Source organism: Natator depressus, chromosome 12 (assembly GCF_965152275.1).
Source record: "Natator depressus isolate rNatDep1 chromosome 12, rNatDep2.hap1, whole genome shotgun sequence".
Lineage (NCBI taxonomy): Eukaryota > Metazoa > Chordata > Testudines > Cheloniidae > Natator > Natator depressus.
The window spans coordinates 34,951,368-34,969,054 of record NC_134245.1 but is presented as its reverse complement, the minus strand read 5'-3'; the positions used below and the strand labels follow the sequence as shown (position 1 = coordinate 34,969,054).

The following is a 17,687-nucleotide window of genomic DNA, read 5'->3' as shown; positions in this document are numbered from 1 at the left end:
TAGTCAATTGTATAATGCTTCTGGAGGTGAAGCTCCTTCCTAACCGCTTCAGGCAACAGGTTTATGCCCTGAAGCCTGAAGCTCAGTTGCTCTTAGCACACTTTACATAACGGCAAGCGTTATCAATGGTCTGAAAACTAAAGCTGCATGCATTTGGGGTGTTATGTTTTGTGTGTCAGGGAAGCAGGCGTGGCGAGAAGAGAAGGGAGTGGGCTCCGAGCGGCAGGCCCTGTGGCTGGGAAATGAATAGAGCAGCCAAGCTGAGCAACTAGTACAGGGCGACCAGGCGCCTCTGGCCAGGGGCAGGGTATTAAAAGATGCTCAAGAACACAACCACCTAAAAAAGCACCTGAGCGTGGAACGGGATTCAGGACCTCCCTCCTCCCAACTGCTCCATCCCCTTTTTCTCTTTCCCACTCCCCGCCCCAGGGCTGAGGAGAAGGGGAGCAGGAAGGGCCTGAGCCCAGGGTGGCGGGAATGCCTGTAAAGCCAGTGTATCTAAAGTGAATGGGAGTGATCCTGCATGAGGTACCAGGGCCCCATGTTTCTTTCCCCAGGCCTGGTCCTCCCTCCTTACTAATATCCTGCTTCCCCTCCCCCCACCCCCTCTAGGCAACTTCTCTCCCCGCCCCCTCCCCCCTTAGCTCTGGCGAGGCCTCACCCAGGCTGAACTACATTCCCCACCATGCTCCCTGTCCTCGCGAGAGCTGGCGGAAATCTCGGTGCGAGGCGCGGAAGTTCCCGTAGCTTGGAGACGGTCCCCGGGCCTACCCGTGACTGACTGGACGGAGCCGCCGCCCGCTACCATGGCCGAGACTGACCCCAAGACTGTGCAGGATCTCACCGCCGTGGTGAGGGGCCCGGGCCGGGGGTCGGCCTGAGGAGGCGGCGCAGCGGGCGGCTCCGGGCTCAGCCTTCACCCCGAGTGGGGCGGTGCCGGGAGTCCTCCTAGCTGGGGCCGGGGATGTTCCCTGCGCGGGCCCGGGGCACCGAGCGCGGCCCAAGGAGGGCCCGGGGTGGTGGGCAGGGAGCGGGGACGGCAATGGGAGGGGTGGGGGGGGGAGCAGTGACTGAGACCAGGGGGCTAGGCAATGCCCGGGGGGCGCGGTTACCCAGGCGGTGCTTCAGATCTCAGGGGCATTCAGGGAAGACCCATTTCTAAGGCACCCATTGTCCCCCAGGCTACTTGAGATCTCATCACAGCGTTACAAAAAGCATCCGATGGAGAGAAAAGGGGTAAAACCCGACTCCTCCCTCGGCAGTGTGGATTTGGTACCGTTCATTTGCACCAGCCATTAGCAGCACTAATCCTCAGGCCTGCCCAGCTGCGGGAGCCATGGCAGAGAGGTCAAAGTTACCCAAACGCACACAGGGGCTTGGTGTCAAATCCAGGATTACAACATAGGTGTTCCCAAACCACCCCCGTCTGGCTCCTGTAACTTTTTTGGGGGGGCAGGGGTGCTGGGTTAAACATTGGTTTGTGCCAGCATTGTCCTGGGTCTTCTTTTGGGGACATTTCAGTGTGATGGCTTCCAAAACTCAGGTATTTGGCTGCTATCCCCCTTCCCCCATCAGTTTCATTGGGGTCACAAGGCTCTTGGTAGGTGTCTACCTGCAAGAGTAGTTCAGAGCTAGTCATGTAATTTTAGAACTTTTGTGTGTGTAAGAGCAAGTTGTATTTTGAAAATATTAAGCACAAACAATTGTGTTTTCCTCAAAGTCTTCCATGTCTGAGATGCACAATGATTGTGTGGCTAAAGCACAACAATTCTGTTTTTCACACTGACTCAGTTTGTAGACCTCAGAGAAATTACTCAGCCTAGCTTTCTTAATTTGTATAATGGGGGATGTTACTTACCATAGTTACATGTAGAGGGCTGCTTTAAGGTTTTGTGAGTGGTGGTGGAGTGCTTTGTTATTTTGTAAACGAAGGTGCTGCATAAGCGCTGTATTATTTTTGGCATGAAGTTCCTAGAGTAGTTTGTGTTACTTTTAACATTTGATCAATGCTGTCCATATGATTTTGTGTGAAACAAGTTGAGCTCAACAGTGACTGCATTATGCTAAAGTATTGTAAAAAGGAATATTTTGATTAAGTACTTAATTTTTTTTGCCCTGTTAGGTACAGACACTGCTTCAACAGATGCAAGACAAATTTCAGACCATGTCTGACCAGATTATTGGAAGAAATATCCTTTCTTCTTGTAAAATGCCTCTGATGGAGGAAAGTGTACAAATATTTATGTATATTAAATTCTAAACTTGCAAGTGAGATTTCTAAAGCCATTGTAACAATGTGTGAAGCTATGGTCAAATGATACGCTTTAGTAGCAGTTTAAACATTACAGTTCATTTTCTTTAACTCAAACTAACTTGATGACATGAGTTGTCGCATTGATGACCTGGAGAAAAACATTGCAGATCTCATGACGCAAGCAGGAGTGGAAGAATTGGAAGGAGAGAACAAGATGCCCGCTACTCACAAGAGTTAAGTGAGTGAATTGCTTATTAGCTTTCTGAGTGAAATCCTGGCTTGAAATGGTAAAAATCCCATGTACTTTAAAGGGGCCAGGATTTTACCCTCTGATTTGTGAGTCAGAGTCTGAAATCCCCATAGAATAATTCTGAAAGTGCTGTCATGAAAAAATGTATTTTGTCATGCAGTGAGCTCTAGGGCATTGGTTTGCTCTCTTTAGCAAAGGATACAGAAAAACTGGAAGCTCCCACCAACCTCTTCAGACAGGCTGTTTTTTTAAGTGAAAAGTGATACAGAATATTAGAAGTAAAAATAAAAAAATACAACGTATTAAGGGAGAAAAGTGGTGAAATGGCTTCACATGGCCTCTACTGTTGATTCAGCCTGACACCGTACAATTAACGTTTGAACAAACTACAATATTAAATGCTCCCTTCACCATCTAATTTCATTGCTTGAAACCTGTCTGCCTCCCTGGCAGTACGACCAGTATGTGTTACACAATTGGAACAGTGGATACTTCAACTGCTTTTCAAGCAACAGCTAAGTAAGGTATGGTTTCTGGCGCAGCAGATAAATAAATTTAAAGAATGACAAAGTCCCCACTAAGAAAATCTCATGACTAATTAAGGGTGTTGCAGATCATGAACTGTTTGAAGCTACTATGACAATGCTCACCCTATGCATGGGCTTTAATTAGTGGGATAAGTTTCATGGGCACTGAGATTTCGCTGAGTTAGGCCCAAAAAGTCCATTTTTGTAATTATAGGAGGGCAATTGATTGAACATAGTAAAGCACTAATCATACCAATGCAAGATTGTAAATTAGCAGTGGTTTTATGGTGACTAGTGAAATGCTTTTGGAATAGTTTCATAACTTCTCTCTAATACTGTTGTGGGCACTACCTGATTTAAGTGGTTGTTAGTCTCTGCAGAGGAGACAGAGTTTAGGCTATGCTTTCATCTTGAATACCAGATGAAATTTATTTTTTCAAGATGTTAAGACAAGAAAGTGAAGTGAATATAAGTCTTGATCTGGCAAACTCTTACCCCAGTTTTACTCATAAGTATTTCTGTTGAATTATATTGGATTATTCATGTGAGTAAAATTAAGCATTTTTAAGTAAATGGTTACATGATTTATACTTTAGTTGCCCCAGAGTTTAGCTTTTACTCTGAAATCTGATAATAGTGGAATTTTACATTTCTAGGTCATAGGATTAGGATATGGAATCTCATAAATGGAGAAGTCTCTCACTATTTCCAGTCTATTTAAAACTTTTTTTTTTTTTTTAGAAAGCTTGGATGGAGCTTTACTTTTTGAATCCCACAATTATTGTATATCTGCTGAGCATACTTATCTAATGAAATTCCTATTAATAGTAATATTCTGTCTTCCCCAACAGGTTGCCAGTAATTTAAAATGAATGCTGGAATACACTTTTTTACAAGTCCACAGGATTACAGAACAGTTTTTTGCAACTGGTGTATGTAAAAGCATTTTATATGGTTATAGAGCTTGCATTCCTAATGTATATTGTATAGCTAGATTTAGGTTAGTATATTTTGATTTGTGTAGTGTCGTTTCACACTTTTTGAATTGTTATAAGGATCAATTGTATTAAACACATTTGATGGATCTTAACTAAAACTACTGAATTTGAGTGGATTTTTTGTGAAGACATTTATTTTTGTTTACTATACTTTTCTAATAATTTCATTTTGATGGCTAAAAAAAAAATCTAGTGATTTCTGTCAAATTGAAAAACTACTTGTCATATGGTAACTTAACACTTTTCAGGAGTGAAGCACAAGATTGAAATTGAGTTATAGTTCTATTGAGATAGCATCAGTCATTGTACCAGTACAAAATGATATATTAGTAATGTTTTTAATACACCCAGTAAGATGCTCTTGGATACTTAAGATGTCAAGCATAAAAAATCAATTTTTTACTTATATTCCTAGCATTGCTTTACCTACTGTATGTTGCCATGACTAAGAATTGAAATATGATAGAAACATCCCTCCAAAGGTAAGCAACCACTGTTGCTCAAATAGATTATTCATTTAGAAAGTTGAGGTGCTATTAATAAATCCCATAATGAAGGGTTTGTAATAATAGCTAAGTCTTGTAATAATATTGCAAGACACTACAGTGAAACCCTGCTAGTGTATGTCCACCAAACAGTATCATAGTTGAAAAATACGCATCGAAGTAATGGTGTTACAATAAGGCACTGTCTAGGAAATGCTAGGTATCTGGTCTTTGAACATAAGTCGTTGGCTCTCTGTATGAAACTAAGTTGTTAAAATGAGAAGCGGCGTATTCAGGAATCCTGGGAAAGGAAGGGATCCAGTTATCAGGGTTATAAAATCCTGCTACTGTGTGAACAACAAATAGCTGGGAGTTTTCATAATACCCTGTTTTAGAAAGTGTTTGGTTACTTCTCAATCATACTTTTCTCCAATTTTTACCTGGTCCTTAAATTCCATAGTCAGAGCATTTGGAAGTCACAAATGTTTGTCTAAAGAACCTTTCCATACGATTTCACTTCACCATTATGAAGAAAAATGACTCTGATCAATGCAAGGATGATACTATAGGACTGCTACAATACCTCAACAACTTGTTTGAGAGATTAATCTAAGCAGCCACTAACAGCATAAAGCAGATATCATGCTAGCTGTTTATACCACACTAAATGCTGGTACGAGTGCCTCTAAGTTAACTTCACTGGAATTATGAAGGCATTATGTAGGTGTATGTCATTTCTTAAGACAGGGAAAATTGTACTGAGTTCATAGTAATGTTAGGAGAAATTCTGTGATTGTAGGAAATGTATATTGTACCACCAGCCTTACATGTGTTGTACTGTCATTAAAATATTGAATAAAACTTAAATGGTAACTTACAATAGTCAGATCATACGTAATGTAAAATACTGTATGCGCCTGCACAAGAGCTTTTAACTTGGACATTGTACAAATCTCTAAAAGGCCTTGGCAGGGATATTTCAGCTACATTAAGTGTAATGAATAATTTATCTGATGTACACTTATTAATCTAGATTTAACGTATCATAACATTCAATATTATGGAAATTATATCTCTGTGTGCTTCCAATACTATGGTAAAAGGTCAAGTTAAAATTCAGTGTCATTTTAATTCTCAGATGCTGGTATTTTTGTATGAAGACATTAGCAATAACCTTTTATAGAAAAAGAATCAGATTTGAATTTCTGTGCAAAAGTTTGTCAGAGAACTGGTATTAGAATTTTTCCTTGAAGTGTAAGTAAATTTCCTCATCAAAACATATTTTAGTGGAATATTTCAGCTTAATGGAAAAGTTGATAAAAAGATTAAAGTTAGAAATGCTACCTGACCAGTGTCAATAATAAATGTTAATCTGGAAAACAGTAATTTTAATTTTATGCAGAGGAATGCCTTTCACGCAGTTACATATCATTTTAAGATCTGCATAGACTGTTCATACTAACTGACTTACAATAAAGTTGTTCAAGATATAAATCTTAACAGTGAATCTAACCAAGTAAGGTTCCTTTTGTCAAATATAGATAAATATACATTCAAACTGTATTAATACAGGTACAATAGAACATTTTTAATATGCAGTCTGCTTATCGATTAAAAGTTGCAATTTCCCCACTTCCAACCAAAGAATTAGAATTCTGTAGTTAGGTTTTCTTAAATGTGGAATCCATATAAAGTAAAAATACAGGACAGGCCTTTTATTATGAGGTATAATTAAAACCAATCTATTATTCTTACTTTTTCTAATTGTGGTGGGTGGACCTGCTGGTTGGCAGAAGTCTTTCAGCTATAACTGTAAATTATCAAGGTTCTATTCTGCTTTGATGGGAGAAGAATCAGTTTAGCATTCGGTTTGAGCGTATTCCGTCAACTTGAACAGACACCACTGCTCATTGAAGAAAAGGCTGGACAGTTCCTCATTTATCTTTTTTGAAACATTTACCCTGAAGTACAATAAATAAGCTCAAACCAAATTATCAAAGCTGCTCCATTAAGCCCTGGGGCTGCCATTTGATATTTCAGCCTGTTAACTTTATAGTAGGAAACAAAAAGTCAGATGGCAAAAAGTCCTGTCACTAAAATCTGATTTATCACTTATTTTATGAAAAGCAAAAGTGTTTTATTTTTACGCTTATTACATTGGCATCCTGTGCTGTGTATTTTCGCACTCTTATTCACAAGTTAATTGAGTTACAAATGAAAATATGTCTCACGCCACACCTTGTCAGGTTTAGTCTATGCCCATACAGCAGGTGTGTTGAACAGTGTGCTTTCCAATCCGTAGTTGCTAAGGCTAGTGCAACTCTTTGTTTAGGATGTAGACTGTGCTGTGCTTATCCTTGTCTCTGATACCTCAATATTAGACTACTGAAGTGTGCTGTTGTTGACTCCTTGAGACTATTTGGAAGCTGCAGCTAAGTCTAAAATGTGGCAGCTGCTTATTAAATGGAGCTTGATGTTGGAGGCAGATAACACGGGCACTTCGAACTGGACAAGTTGCCTTTGGGGCTCCCCAGTGGAATTGAAAGTATTTATAGTGACATTTAATCCTTAATTGGTTTGAGTCTGGGTCATCTAGGAGGTTTGCCTTAAACCTAACAAAGGATGGGAGGGGAAGAGGGAAGTCTGTGTAGATTGTATAGTCTTCGGGGTAAGGACTGTCTCTCAATACCATAATACATATAAAAACTAACTAATTCAATTGGGAGGTCTAGTAACTCACTATTGATGTAGCTGAGAAATAAGTAGCTACTATGCAGTTATCAATATCTGAATAAATTAAGGTTTCTATTTGATAACTAATTACAAAAATCATTTAGTGTACATCTTGAGATGAAATATTTTTAAAGATATGAATGATTTAGGCAGAGATTAGCATTTAAAGACAGCTTAATCATCTCTAATATAGGACTGAAGTATTCTGCATATTTTAATATGAAACACCTGCACACACATTCTTGCTAATGACTACTTTTATCACATCACAAAATGCATACCTGTAATTTTTGGTTTGATTTCTCTTTTACAATTAATCAATTAAAGGCAGGTGACTGTATACATTAAGTCTTACCTGCAAACTCAAAAACAGCTTAACTTACATCTAATGCATATCACAGTGTGATGTGGGATGGCTAATACACATCCAGACAGCATTAAATAAAAACTTGACAAGAAAATTGCCATAGGCAAACAAATTCTGAATGCAAACTTCATTACTGGGTTTGGGTCCAAGTTCACAGCTCCACTATATCTCCTTAGCATATTAAAATATTGAACATCCTTATCTTAAATCCCGAGTTCAGATTTAGGTTTTGGTTCCTTTCTCTAAACATTAAGGATTACATGAATACAGAGCAATATTAGTTTTATTGATTCAGGTTTATTAGAATATCCAAAAAGTCTATATTGATGTAATGATTTGGTTTAGTTTTGTTCCAGCTCTCTGTGCCTTGTAATGTGGTGGCTTCTGCATGCCACAGGATTGATTTCAAATCTGCTTCAGTGTTTCTCATCCTAGCAGCTAGCCTGAAAAATAGTAATGAAGCCCTACTTTTAATAATTAGCCTTTAACTCAAGAATAGGATGGGCCTCTCTTGGAATCAGAAGGTTGAGAATTCCAGTTGGGACGCCATGTTTATAGGATTAGCTGGTTCCCATCCTAACCATGGCTATGGATTGTAAGGTAAGAAGCTGTAACTTGGGGGCTGGTTCCAATATAGCTGACTTTGTCCTTCACCCCATCATTGATGGGTTAAACAGCCATTTGACTGGTGAGTACTGTACATAGCTTTTATGAATCTCCTTCGAACACATATGTTGCTTAAAAATCAGCAAGAGAAGTAGACTGAATTATTTTGATCCACATTTACCATAAAGTCGGTGAGTTAAGATCTTATTTTACAAAAAGTCATATGAGCTAGAAAAACGTGAAGTTGGCAGTCAGATACTGATGTTATGGATCCTAGAGCTATAAATATATATATGTTCTCATCTCACAGCCATATTAAACAGCTCAGGAATCTAGTGTTTGTCTTCTTGTGGACCCAAGAAGGATAGGTTACACAAGATATCATTTCCATTTGGCAAAGCCTCTGGAAATAAGGAAATTGTGCTTTGACATTATTTTGCTTTCCACTGCTTGTACGCTTTTGCCATGGCAGAGCTATTGTCAGACCTGTGAATTCTGGTGTGGCATTCAATAAGGATTATGTGTATGGGGAAAAAAAAAAATCTAGAGAGATTGTTGACCTTGGAAAGAAGGTAAATAAGAGGGGGCACGATAAAAGTATATAAAATCATGAATAGTCTAGACATTGTCCATTGGAAGCATTTGTTCTTTCTGTCTCTCAACAAGGGGAAGAAAAAGCGGAGTCGGGGAGGGAACATTCAGTTAAATTCCAATTTGGCAATTTCAAAACTGATCAAAAGAAATTTTCACACAATGTAAAATTACACTGTGGATGCTGCCAAGGTGAAGAATTTAACAAGAATCAGAGCGCATGGACATTTATATGGGTAACAAGAACATCCAGAGTTGTAGTTAATGCTAATAAAAATTCTGAAAGGGATATAACCTCATGCTTCAGGGCTTAACTATACTCTGTTAGGATGAAACCTTTATGGAAGGTAGACTATCCCTGCTCTGTCTACTGTACAGTTTCTTGCACTTTCTTCTACAGCATCTGGTGCTGGCTGCGGTCAGAGATGAGATATTGGACTATATAAAGTCCAGGTCTGGTCCAGTATGGCAATTTGTAGATTCCTATATTCTCAAGGGACAGAGAAATAGAGTAAACACAATAGAAATTTTTAGGAAACTGACTATTGTCACCAACCATTTTCAACTTGTGCCAGTGTTGTTCTTTGGACCATTTCCTTTCTCAGTAACTCCCAGCATTTGTGTCTAGCGTAGAAAGCTCTACTGGAAGAGGATTGTAATCCCAGCAGCAGAACAGTGTCTGCACACTGCTGCCATGGATATTAAACTTCACATATACAGTTAGGAAAGTGCCAAAATCCAATTTAATGTATTACGTGACAAGTTCAAGTACCAATCACCTTTGAGTTCTGTGGGAACCAGGGCACAGTACCCAGCCTGTCTAACTCACAAAAGACCTTCCACCCCCCAAGCCTCTGCTTGAACCAAAACCGATTGGAAGAAAGCCTTACAAAAAGCAATGAAAAGGTGGTGGAAAACACACCTAAACCCTTGGGACAAGGGTGACAGGATGAGGGATGCTCCCCTAGCCTGATTTGCATTGAATATGGGATAGGGAGGCATCCCCATTAGCATACAGAATGGAGAACAGAGATTCCAAGGCAAGAACCACACTCAAATCTGGGACCAGGAAAGCACTGCATGATGGGGAAATCTCTGCTCCAGATGTTAATGAACCCACGCGTGCACACACCCAGCTCAGTAGTTATCAAACCAATTCTAGTAATAATCCTTTATTGGTATCAAAAATACTGAAGCTGCCTAATTGCATTGTGCGCCCCCTTGAAGGGACACATCCCATAGCCAGGAATGATCAGATCCTATTGTCTAGCCTGAACAAAACAACTTTGGTATCCTCCCTTGAGCCTCAGTTTATCCATAAACAAATCTAGTGTTCTCCCTTAAAGCACTGTTCTTTCCCTACAAAAACCCCATACCCATGCTCAAGTAAGTGCTTTGATGCCTGGATCCAAAATCTGCATCAGTTCCAATGAGACTTGATCTTCTCCTGACTGATCATGCTGTTTGGATCTCAGATTCCACCTCCTGATGGACTTTTCATATCCAGCCTATGCTTATTTAGCTTCTACTCTTTGTTCATGAGTCATGTTCTCTGTTTGTGTTTTTCAGTACAACACTGTAAATTATAATCTAGAAAATTTTTGACAAATAAAAACAAAATCACAGTTAACTGAGGGGGCCGGGGAGACCAAAACAAAAAACAGCAAACATACTGTCTGAGTTAAACAGAAACAACATATTTGCAGTCACCCTCTTCATTTCTTGGGTAGCTAGCAAAATGGAGATGGTCTGAACCCAATAGTGCTTTGTATTAGATCTACTGTAGATTTTACCTCCATTTCTTTTCCTGTATAGTAGCTTAATTAGAAAAAAAAAAAGTGTTGAACTGACCTCATGCATGTCACATCCTCCTAGAGAGAGGCTTGGAAAGTATAAAGTACTTGGCTATGGATGATATATCAGGGCAAGCAATGGACAGAAGATATGTTATATACCAAGATGCATGTTTTTTTTAAAGAATAGCAGCTGTCCCAAGTTTAATAATAAAGAGATTAAAGAATAACTTTGCCATTGTTCGGATACAACAAAGTCTTACAGTAAGTTTACTACAGCCATTTTTAATAATTCCCCCCCACATCCACCTATTGTCCTTATATAACCTACATTACCCTAGCATCTGAGCACCTTACCAGGGCCACACAGAGGTTTTTGGGGGTGTCAGGGCAAAATCTGAAACCAAACAGTAAGGGTGTAAAAGCATGGAGGGGAGACCCCAGGGGTTGAACAGTGAGCCTGTCCCGCACTCAGTCCATAATGGTGTCTCCTGTCCCATGGGGCTGGGCCCAGCACCCCATTTCCTGCTCTGGGTGTTACGACCTGGCACGCAGGCTTGCAGCACATCTCGGGTTTGGCATGGTGACCAGTGCACCAGATCACAATGCCACTTGGTTTGGGGGGGCCTTTCAAATGGGCAGCCTGGGGCCAACTGCCCTCTTTTCCCCTCTCCTCTGGGCCACCCTGCGCCTTACCATCTTTATGGATTTATCCTCACAACTTCCCTGTGAGGTAAGGAAGTGCTGCTGTTCTCATTTTACATAAGAGGAACTGAAGCGCAGAGAAATTGAGCGACTTGCCCATCATTGCACAGGAAGTCTTTGGAAGAGCAGGGAATTGGACCCAAGTCCGAGGCTAGTGGCCCCACTGGGCCATCCTTCCTCTCAGACTGTCATTCGTTTTGTTATTTTCAGTTTAGGTATATAAATTATCTAGCCCATAAGAAAATAGGTTTTAAATTAGCATCTTAATGTCTCTGATGTGAAATATTTGGGATTAAGGCTAAATACGCTGTCTATCCTCTCCCTAAAACAATAGTAAACTGCATCACAAGTACTCATGCCACTGTTGGGATGGAATTACTTAGGCCTGGTCTACCCTATGTGTTTATGTCAGTTTTAGCAGCATTAAATCGAATTAACCCTGCACCCGTCCACACAACAAAGCCATTTTTTTGACATAAAGGACTCTTAAAACTGATTTCTGTACTCCTCCCCAATGAGGGGATTAGCGCTGAAATCGACATCACTTTTTTGAATTAGGGTTAGTGTGGATGCAATTCGAAGGTATTGACCTTCGGGAGCTATCCCACAGTGCAGCATTGTGACCGCTCTGGACAGCACTCTGAACTCGGATGCACTGGCCAGGTGTACAGGAAAAACGCTGGGAACTTTTGAATCTCATTTACTGTTTGGCCAGGCAAGCTCATCAGCAGAGGTGACCATGCCATCCCAGAATCAAAAAAGAGCTCCAGCATGGACCGAATGGGTACTGGATCTGATTGCTGTATGCGGAGAGGAATCCGTGCTATCAGAACTACGTTCCAAAAAAAATCTCCGAGGCTATGAGGGACAGAGGCTACAGCAGGGATGCAGCACAGTGCCATGTGAAACTTAAGAAGCTCAGACAAGCGTACCAAAAAACCAAAGAATCAAACTGACGCTCCGGGACAGAGCCCCAGACATGCCGCTTCTACGCTGAGCTGCATGCAATTCTGGGGGGGGGGGGGAGTGGGGCGCCACCACTACCCCACCCCTGTCTGTGGACTCCGATGATGGGGTACTCTCTGCCATGCCTGAGGATTTTGTGGATGGGGAAGATGAGGAGGACGAGCTTGAGGAGAGCACACAGCACACTGTTCTCCCCAACAGCCAGGCTCTTTTTATCACCCTGACTGAAATACCCTCCCAACCCAACGAAGCCAGAGAAGGGACCTCTCGTGAGTGTACCTTTTAAAATATAATACATATTATAAAAGCAAGCGTTTAATGATTAAGTAGCCCTGAGGACTTGGGATGCATTCGTGGCCAGTACAGCTACTGGAAAAGTCTGTTAACGTGTCTGGGGATGGAGCGGAAATCCTCCAGGGACATCTCCATGAAGCTCTCCTGGAGGTACTCTAAAAGCCTTTGCAGAAGGTTTTTGGGGAAAGCGGCTTTATTCCATCCTCCATGGTAGGACACTTTACCACACCATGCTAGTAGCAAGTAATCTGGTATCATTGCATGACGAAGCCTGGCAGCGTATGGTCCCGGTGTTTGCTGGCATTCAAGCAACATCCACTCTTTATCTCTGTGTTATCCTCAAGAGAGTGATATCATTCATGGTAACCTGGTTGAAATAGGGGAATTTAATTAAAGGGACATTCAAGGGGTGGCCATTCCTACTGGGCTGTTTGCCTGTGGCTGAAAAGAAATCCTCCCTGCAGTTAGCCACACGGTGGGAGGGGTGGAGGGCATTGGCGCTGAGCTGTTTGCGTTTGGCTAGCAGGGATCTGTCCTGATACCAGCCACGTGGTGGGGGGAGGGGTAAAGCGATCATCCCAGAGAATTGGATGTGGGGAGGGTGGTTAGTTTGGTTTCTGCTGCTGCACGTTAGCAGGAAAACTGCAACACTAAATGGCCAACTCAACGGGCTTTGCTTGGTATGGGAAAGGAGGGCGCTGCTATTATGAAGGTTGCAGAAGCCGAAAGACTATAGCTTACCATGGCCACCTGCAAACCAAATTCTCAGATAAGATGGCGAAAAAAAAAAAACCCTCACGCACAATGAAATGTTCTCTGAGCTCATGCAGTCGTCCGGCACTGACAGAGCTCAGGAGAATGTGTGGAGGGACACAATAGCAGAGTACAGGAAAGTGGCTGATGAACGTGAGGAGAGGTGGCGGCAGGAAGATCAGAGGAGGCATGAGGCAACGCTGGTGCTACTGCGGGATCAAACGGACATGCTCCGGCATCTGGTGGAGGTTCATGAATGGCAGCAGGATCACAGACTACCGTTGCAGCCCCTGTTTAATTGCCCTCCCTCCTCCTGGGGAGGCTCCGGGCACCCAACCACTCCACCTCAGTGGACAGTCCAAGCAACAGAGGGCTGGCATTCAAGAAGTTTTAAAGTGGCCTTTTCCTTCCCTCCTACCACAACTCACAACGTAGCCCAGGTGGGGTATCTCCCTGTTTTTATAATCAATTAATAAAGAATACATTTTTTTTAAATGATAGTGACTTTATTTCCTTTGCAAGCAAGCTGTGATCGAAGAGGGGAGGACAGGTGGCTTACAGGAAATTTAGAGGCAACCAAGGGGACGGGTTTTCATCAAGGAGAAACAGAAGTGTCACACAGTACCCTGTTCAGTCATGAACCTGGTTTTCAAAGCTTTTCTGATGTGCAGCACTTCCTGCTGTGGTCTTCTAACTGCCCTGGTGTCTGGCTGCGCGATTTGCCTCAACCTCCCACCCCGCCATAAACGTCTCCCCCTTACTCTCACAGAGATTGTGGAGCACACAGCAAGCTGCAATAACGATGGGAATATTGGTTTCACTGAGGTCTGAGCGAGTCAGTAAACTGCGCCAGCAACCCTTTAAACGTCCAAATGCGCATCCTACTATCATTCTGCACTTGCTCAGCCTATAGTTGAACAGCTCCTTAACACTGTCCAGGGTGCCTGTGTATGGCTTCATGAGCCAGGGTATTAAGGGGTAGGCTGGGTCCCCAAGGATAACTATAGGCATTTCAACATCCCCAATAGTTATTTTCTGGTCTGGGAAGTAAATCCCTTCCTGCAGCCGTTTAAACAGACCAGAGTTCCTGAAGACGTGAGCGTCATGAACCTTTCCCAGCCATCCCATGTTGGTGTTGGTGAAACATCCCTTGTGATCCACCAGTGCTTGCAGCACCATTGAAAAGTACCCCTTGTGGTTTATGTACTGGCTGCCCTGGTCCCAAGATAGGGGTATGCATTCGGTCTATAGCCCCATCACAGTTAGGGAATCCCATTGCAGCAAAGCCATCTAGTGTGACCTGCACATTTCCCAGAGTTACTACCTTTGATAGCAGCAGCTCAATGATTGTGTTGGCTACTTGCATCACAGCAACCCCCACAGTAGATGTGCTCACTCCAAATTGATTACCGACTGACCAGTAGCTGTCTGGCGTTGCAAGCTTCCACAGGGCTATTGCCACTCGTTTGTGAATTGTGAGGGCTGCTCTCATCTTGGTATTCTTGCACTTCAGGGCAAGGGAAAGGAAGTCAAAGTTTCATGAAAGTGCCCTCACGCATGCGAAAGTTTCAGAGCCACTGGGAATCATCCCAAACCTGCAACACTATGCGGTCCCACCAGTCTGTGGTTGTTTCCTGTGCCCAGAATTGGCATTCCTTGGCATGAGCCTGCCCCAGTAACACCATGATCTCCAAATTGCTGGGGGACAGCAGTTTTAGAGAAATCTGTGTTCATGTCCTCATCACCACGCTTCCGTCGCCTCCTCACCTGGTTTTTCAGGTGCTGGTTCTGCATAAACTGCATGATAATGCGCGAGGTGTTTATAATGGTCATAACTGCTGCGGTGAGCTGAACGGGCTCCATGCTTGTCATGCTATGGCGTCTGCTTGGGCAACCCAGGGAAAGGGTGCAAAATGATTGCTGTTGCTTTCACGGAGGAAAGGAGGGTTGATTGATGACATTTACCCATAACCACCTGTGACAAATTTTTGGCCCCATCAGGCATTGGGAGCTCAGCCCAGAATTCCAATGGGCAGCAGGGACTGTGGGATAGCTACCCACAGTGCACCGCTCGGAATGTCGACGCTTGCCATGGTACTGTGGATGCACACCGCCAAATTAATGTGCTTAGTGTGGACGCATGCACTTGACTTTATACAATCTGTTCCCAAAAATTGAATTCTGTAAAATCGGAGTACTTTTGTAGTGTAGACATGACCTTACATTATTCCATCAGGTATTTTCAGATTATAATTCTCTAGCACACAGTGCCTTCTAGTGGACACTGCATTAAAACTCTACTCAGATTAATTATTTGGTTACCTTTATAACAGTTCAGATGTTAGGGCTTTAATGGGCCACATGCTGCTTTGAAATGTGGTGATTACACAAGGCACTCTGGCTCTGTGTTTACAATTAAGGAAATTAATGAGATAAACAAATCCTTTTCTAAGCTTCTTTTAAACCCTGCTGTAGTCAGATGGAACTGGATGCTTGCTGTGATTTTTTTTTCCTAACGTAGCGTTAATGAAATTAGATCAGTAGGAAAATAAAGCATAGAAACAGAAAAACTGAGGAATAGTCATGCAGGGAGTCCTAACTGAGTCTTAAAAAAAATGATTTAAAAGGGTATTTTCTCCCCTGAACATACATACACATAGCAGTTCAGATAAGATACATTAAGACATTTTGCTAGATTGCTGAAATACTATGTATAAAGTGCCAACTTCTTATTGTTTAGCATAAAGTAGAAAGACAAGAGGCCTGCCCCAAGTAGCTTACAATCTAAAACAATCTGACCATGAATGTAGAAAGTGAACTGAAGTAAAGGATGTAAAAGTGTTCCCAAGAACACAGATTTTATATTGCAGTAGTTGCTAGAAGCCCTGAATGAGATCAGAGACCCAGTGTGCTAGATGCTGTACAAATGCAAAGTAAGAAACAGTCTAAATAGAGAAGACAGACAAAGAGCAAGAGGGGAAACAGAGGTAGAGAGATTAAATGTCTCAATCAAGGTCAGAGAGCAATTAAGTGACAGGAACATAATCCAGGTCTCAGTTCAATGACTTATCAACGGACTCCACTACATTTCAGACACAGTATGCAATTAAATACCCTTCTATCTGTCAGATTCATCAGGCAGCACTCGTACCTGGAAAATATTGATCAGAGACCAACCCATTCATTTCATGACTCCTACACTGGTGTGTGTTTTGCTGTTTTTTAAAGGATCAAATGAGAATACCCAGATGCTATATAGTCTTCAAAGCACTTCTGGAACATGCATCTCATATTTTGAGAGAGTATGCTACTGTGTTGTACACAAGTATTAGAGCTGGTTGGAAAACTTCTGACAACATTTTTCCATTGAAAAATGCTGATTCTTCAAAAAGTTCCACAGGAATGTATAAGTTTCAAGAAAACTATGGACAAAAGTCAGGCAAGTTTCTAATGAAAGCTTGCCTGGTTTCCTGCCAGCTCACCTGCCTGGCTCCCCGGTAGCCTGCCTGGCGGTTGCTGGGATGCCCCAGACTCTGTGGGTAGTTAGCTTCCTGGACTGCCTAACTTCTCAGGTGGCCAACTACCCACCTCCCTGGGCTACCAATGCAGCTGCCTACCTGGCTGGCTGGCTGCCTGGGCTGCCCACCTGGTGCATGGCTGGGTGGGCTAGCCAGCTCCCCAGCTGGAAATGCTAGAAAAATTCACTTCTGGGTCTTCTGAAATGGAGTTCTTCCTATGGGAAATGTCACATTTCTGACTTTTTTCTTTCCCAAACAAAATTTTGTTTTGGAACTGCAAAATTTCCCATAGGATGGAAATTCTGGTTCCTGTTATTTTGTGTTATAAGCATGCATCAGTTATTTTTATTCTGCATATCACTCTATCTAGGTGCCAGATACACCACCTCAAGAGTTGGCCATGATTGAAGGTTTTACTGCCACCAAAAGTTGGCAAGCCTGATCATACACAAGAACCAAATTGGAAGCCTTAACTACACTGCCAATAAAATAGTATCTAAGACTGTTGTGAACACTGTTGCCAGATTGAGAAAGGGAAGCTGCATCAGAGAAGTCCAGACAACTGAAAGGCAGGATTCGATTCTTAATCTCTGCATATGCCAGGAAACACAAAAATTAAACTTGTGCACTTTTTACAAATCCCTGCTGCTTTAAGCACATTAGGGCAGTCTTTTCACATCTTAATCAGCATGATGTTGGAGACCACAGAATTAAACCACCGACATAGCCAGATTCTTAAGCATAGAAAGACAGACCGTCTTCCAGGGAGTTTTACAACACCTACTCCTAACACTGTTTCATTTATTCTCTGGTAGAGGAAGGATTGTGTGTAGCTTGAAGAGAAGAA

At 42.2% G+C, this 17,687-nt stretch overlaps 1 protein-coding gene across 2 annotated transcripts; it reads left to right on the top strand.

Annotated features, from left to right (window-relative positions):
• Positions 1-691: 691 nt before the first annotated feature.
• On the top strand, positions 692-4,127 carry HSBP1 (heat shock factor binding protein 1). Of its 2 annotated transcripts, none has more exons than XM_074968840.1 (4): positions 692-851; positions 2,123-2,189; positions 2,374-2,488; positions 3,883-4,127. In XM_074968840.1, exons 1-4 carry the CDS (start codon positions 807-809, stop codon positions 3,896-3,898), a joined length of 243 nt encoding a protein of 80 aa, XP_074824941.1. In that variant the 5' UTR covers positions 692-806; the 3' UTR covers positions 3,899-4,127. The 2 variants fall into 2 exon arrangements, with proteins under 2 accessions (XP_074824941.1, XP_074824942.1); XM_074968841.1 differs by having other exon boundaries at positions 2,374-2,492.
• The last annotated feature ends 13,560 nt before the right edge of the window (positions 4,128-17,687 follow it).

Excerpts from the sequence above, each read along its gene's own strand:
- HSBP1 (XM_074968840.1), top strand. The coding sequence starts at position 807 with ATGGCCGAGACTGACCCCAAGACTGTGCAGGATCTCACCGCCGTG. Across the intron at positions 852-2,122 it reads TGCAGGATCTCACCGCCGTG|GTACAGACACTGCTTCAACA; the intron begins GTGAGGGGCCCG and ends TTGCCCTGTTAG. Across the intron at positions 2,190-2,373 it reads TGACCAGATTATTGGAAGAA|TTGATGACATGAGTTGTCGC; the intron begins ATATCCTTTCTT and ends ACTCAAACTAAC.